At 40.9% G+C, this 5,000-nt stretch overlaps 1 protein-coding gene across 7 annotated transcripts in view; it reads left to right on the top strand.

The window, feature by feature from the left end:
• Window positions 1-5,000, top strand: part of LOC143041449 (cell adhesion molecule Dscam2-like) — a 201,915-nt gene that overhangs the window by 73,092 nt on the left and 123,823 nt on the right. For all 7 annotated transcript variants that reach the window (XR_012967806.1, XR_012967807.1, XM_076213335.1 and 4 more), the window contains exon 6: window positions 4,994-5,000. This exon is cut by the window's right edge and continues 153 nt beyond it. Coding sequence is in view for 5 of the 7 variants with exons in the window: in XM_076213335.1 (XP_076069450.1) it covers window positions 4,994-5,000 (7 nt within the window). In the remaining 2 variants the exon portion in view is untranslated. The remainder of the gene's footprint in view (window positions 1-4,993) is intronic.

The following is a 5,000-nucleotide window of genomic DNA, read 5'->3' as shown; positions in this document are numbered from 1 at the left end:
CTTCACATTCTTCTTCTTCTTCTTTTTCTCCTCCTCCTTCTCCTCCTCCTCCTCCTCCTTTCCACTTGTCCCTCAGTATGTTATGACGGCACTGAGTGGTACAACATATACGTTTTATCTAATTTTATCTTAGGCTTTCCTACATACAATTTTTACATTCTAAAGCATCTAATTTTATCTTTTTATTTACTTTTACATTATACTAGATCACGTTACACTGATATGAATCTATATCTAATTCTACCTTTTACATTGTAGGCCAGTTAATTCTATATTTTTATTTTACTTCCATGTTACATTATAAATGACCACATTATACAGATAGAAAATATGGCAACAATTCTGGGTTGGGGATGTTGCCATAACGTGAGTTTGACTTTTTATGTTACTCTTTACTCTCGAAAAGGCCTTTTTGGGTTGTGGCACTTCTTCTGGAGGGCCATTTCTTTATGTCCCTCAAGTCTTCTTGGTGGCACAAGGGAGAGAGAAGTCCTTGCGATACAAAAAGCTTCTCTTTGCTTATGTCGTGACCTCTTAGGGTTGAATGGGTCTCTCTCTCTCTCTCTCTCTCTCTCTCTCTCTCTCTCTCTCTCTCTCTCTCTCTCTCTCTCTCTCTCTCTCTCTCTCTCTCTCTCTCTCTCTCTCTCTTTTTTTTTTTTTTTTTTTTTTTGAGGTCCGCCTTCCTCCAAGAGCTCTTTAAGAAAATTCAACCCGAAGAGGCTTCCGTCCAACTGAAAGACCTCGAGGTCGTCTATGTGTCCGGGACTCTGAATAGGCCCCTTTGCTTCCCCCAATTTGTATTATCCGTGTAGTTTATGAAATGCTGTTCGCTCAACATTACTAAAGCAAAGGGTCTTGACATAGGGACCTCGTATCGACCTTTTCGCCGTGCGCCGTCTACGACACGACGTCGTGTCCTCACATAATCATGGGTGCCTATGAACGCTTTCACACGTGGTCGTGGTCGTGACGTGTGAAAGTATCCATAGACACCCATGGTTACTTGAGAGCACGACGTCGTGTCGTGGACGGCGCACGGCAAAAAGTCGATACGTGTGAAACGAGCCTTAGTGGATGCATTGCGATATTGGTAAACACGGGCGCTCGGGAGATTCACAGAAACGAAAAGTTTTTTTATCTGTTCGAAAGAAGTTAAAGGGAGTGTTTCTCAAACTGTGTCTCGTGGCAAGCTGGGGTTAAAGGGAATATTTCCCAGATTTGTGCCGTGGCACGCTGAGTTAAAGGGAGTGCATCTCAAATGGTGTGCCATGGCACGCTGAGGTCAATAATAATTGTCTTGACACACTGGAGTTGAAGGGAATATTTCTCAAAATGTGTGCCGTGGCACGCTGGGGTTAAAGGGAGCGTTTCTCAAACTGTGTGCCGTGGCACGTTGGGGTGACACAGTCCCAGTGAGTGGCACATTATTATTTTTTTCTTTCCTAGACTATCGTCTTCTTAACGTACATTTGTAAAACAGCTTTTGCAGAAGTCTACCCATAATTAATTATTATTTTCAAAGGGTACTTACTCTTTTAGTTTTCGCCAGCTGATGTGATGAATCTGTTTTCAGTATCGCTAATTTAGCGGTTTCCCGCTAGATCTAAAACCAAGAGAGAGTTGCTACAGAAAGCGTTACATAAGTTCAGGTTGTCATAAAAAGAAAAATTATAATAATAATTATAATAATAATAATAATAATAATAATAATAATAAAAAGGAGAGAGAGAGAATCATTGGTGATCAAGAAGGACTCTGCAGGAGGACTCCAAGAGCGTCCGCAACCTTTCAGAAGCTCCCAGAGGCTTTCAGAAGCTTTCAGAAGCTTCCGAGAAACGAAGAACTCTCTTATGGGATGACTTCGTCTTCCGAAGTCCCTTGTGGTCTTTGGCCTTCAGTCTTCCTGGAATGGAGACTTCGTCAAGAGCTCAGGGACTCTCCAAATTGGCCGAACTGACGAGGGAGAACCGAAGAAGAGGACGAAGAACTTCGAGGACAGAAGAGCTCGAGATCGGAAGAATTTGATGAGACCAAGGTTATCACACTTGGCTTCCACGGGCTTCTCCAGCACCAACAGTTGAGAGTTCGTTTGAGTATGAAACGACTTTGGTTACAATATTTTTTTTTTTCAAACCTCCAAATTATCAAATTATCTTTCCGTCATATCCTAAGCTGAACTAAGAGATTGTAAACCTATTTGAATGTTAGACATATTGTTGAAATTTTCTTAGAGAAGTCTAGATTTCTGTAAGCGAATTCATAGTCTAGTTAATCAAATGGAGGTTGGAGGTAGGATGTCGGAGGAAAAATAGCCCAGTGTGATAACCCCATACCGTTGAAATGTACTTAGAGGAGTCTAGATTTCTGTAAGCAAAGTTATATTCTAGTTATCAAAATTGAGCTTGGACTTAGGGTGTCGGAGGAAAAATAGCCCGGTGTGATGACCCTTTAATGAAGTTTGATTCCTCGACTATAATGGCGACCTTTACATATTTTATTCTGGCTAAAGTTTTCCATTTCCATTCAACTCAAACAGAGTTGAGGCAGACGCAGGATGTCTTGGATCTCGTGCTTGACCTGTGATCGACAACTATCACCCAGATGAGAGCTTAGATTTCGTACATACACCGATCTGTCTCTTTACCTATCTGTCTGCCTTCCTGTCTGTCGGCTCCTCTGTATTCCTCCCTGTCTCCCTACCTATCTGCCTGTCTTTCTGTCTGTTTATCCGTCTCCATGTCTATCAGACTGTCTATGCCTTCCTATCTGTCTTCCTATCTATCGGTCTCCCAATCTATCTGCCTCTGTCTGCCTCTTCGGATCTGCCTGTCCACCTGGCTGCCTTTTTGTCTCCCTGTCTACCTGTCTGCCTTCCTATCTGTCTCCCTGTCTCCCTGTCTTTCTGTCGTCCTGTCTACGGACCCTCGTGGAGGAAATGACGTTGCTGTGGAGAAATTCAAAACAAAAAATCCACAACACTTTACTCTTCAATCTCAGCATCTAAATATTTTCTAAGTACATCTTTGTGAAACCTTTCAACAAGTTGCCTCAACATATGGGATTGGGTACGTTTGTGTGTGTGTGTGTGTGTGTGTGTGTGTGTGTGTGTGTGTGTGTGTGTGTGTGTGTGTGTGTGTGTGTGTGTGTGTGTGTGTGTGTGTGATTCACCATGGTCTTGGATCACGTGTTGGACTCGTGATCGACAGCCATTTCCCTCCCGGAAGAGAGCTCAGAACTCATATATGACCAAACTGTGGGTAATGCTGTGACGTTACACGAACACACACACACACCCAAATTCCCCATCCACGAGAGTTGGAGTAGCGACTCGCAGCGCAGCGATACTGAAATTATTTCAGCCCTGGGCGGGATTCGAACCCGTACCTCCGTAGTGGCAGTCGCGTGTGTGTGATGTGTATATGTGTGTGTGTGTGTAAGTATATATATATATATATATATATATATATACATATATATATATGTGTGTGTGTGTGTGTGTGTGTGTGTGTGTGTGTGTGTGTGTGTGTGTGTGTGTGTGTGTGTGTGTGTGTGTGTGTGTGTGTGTGTGTGATGTACTGTATGTATGTACGCTTGTGTGTGTTTGTGTTATTGGTTTGTGTGCGTGTGTGTTTGTGTTTATGGGTTTCTGTGTGTGTATGTGTCTTATTGTGTACACACGTTTGGTTTCGTGTTTGCGTATCCATGTATGTCTATGTGCATGGGTTTGTATGTGCATGTATGAGTGCATACGCCTCAGAGATTAAATATGTTATTTTCATTTGTTGTTAATTCTGATTATCATTATTTGTTTGTTGGTCTATTTATTTTATTCATCATTTGTTTATCTATTTGATTTTTTATTTGTTTATTTATTTATGTCTTATCTGTTTGTTTGTTTGTTTTTTGTACGAGCCATCGGCTGTGCCGTCCCAGCTTTGCAGGGATCTTGGCCTTCAGACTGTGTAGAACATTTTCTCTCCTTTTTTCCTCCTCTCATCTTTAAAAAGGCAAAAAATAACCAATGGGTAGCCAAAGTAACGTTTTACCATTCTATTGACAAAATATCACAATTTGTATATTCTGAAAAATTAGAGATTTTTAAAATCTTATTTGATATGTATATTAAGATTCACCCATGCATATTGAAACCTATGTACATTAACCCTTCTTTTCCAAAGACAATGACATAAAATAAAATTAAATAAGATCAAATGAAAAAATATGAGCCAATGCATCCATTCTTGTAACGTATACTCAACCTTCATTCCCCTCAAGGTGTATGTGGCTCACATTGAAACATCCGACTTATCTGTATACAAACAAAAAAGCGTGTTATTATTAATACATTATATTATGATGTTATTATTAATTTATTATGCCCATTTCTCTTTGCTTCTACTAAGTATTTTGTTCAGTTTCCAGTAAGACATCCGACTCATCCTGGCACATTTGCTGATGATGTTTATGATAGTACTAACAAAATGTATTTTTCTTTGTCTTTAGGACAAAAAAAAATCAGTTTCCAGGTAAACACCCGACTCATCCAGACTCAACACCCATCCATCTTTATTTCCATGTTCAGCTTCCAGTCGGACTCCCAACTCATCAAGACACAACACTAAGACACACAACCAATCTAGCATCGTTTCCAAGTCCACAGAGTATATTACTGAGCTTCCAGGCAGACCCCCGACTCATCCAGTCCCAAAAATGAAAATATCATAAATTCCAAGTCCAAAGACCTTTCTTACTCAGTTTCCAGGCAGACCCCCGACTCATCCATATACAACACTAAGTCACAAAAGCCAATGCATCAACATTTCCAAGTCCAGAAACTATGTTTACTCAGCTTCCAGTCAAACACCCGACTCATCCAAACACAACCTTAAGTCCCGAAAACCAATTAACCATAATTTCCAAGTCCAGAGAATATTTTTACTCATCTTCCAGGCAGACCCCCGACTCATCCTTGGTCTTTGTCTCCCTGGTACAGGTGGCAC

This window comes from Oratosquilla oratoria, chromosome 31 (genome assembly GCF_046742065.1).
Source record: "Oratosquilla oratoria isolate Oo_2021 chromosome 31, ASM4674206v1, whole genome shotgun sequence".
Lineage (NCBI taxonomy): Eukaryota > Metazoa > Arthropoda > Malacostraca > Stomatopoda > Squillidae > Oratosquilla > Oratosquilla oratoria.
This window is presented reverse-complemented; position numbering and strand designations above follow the sequence as displayed.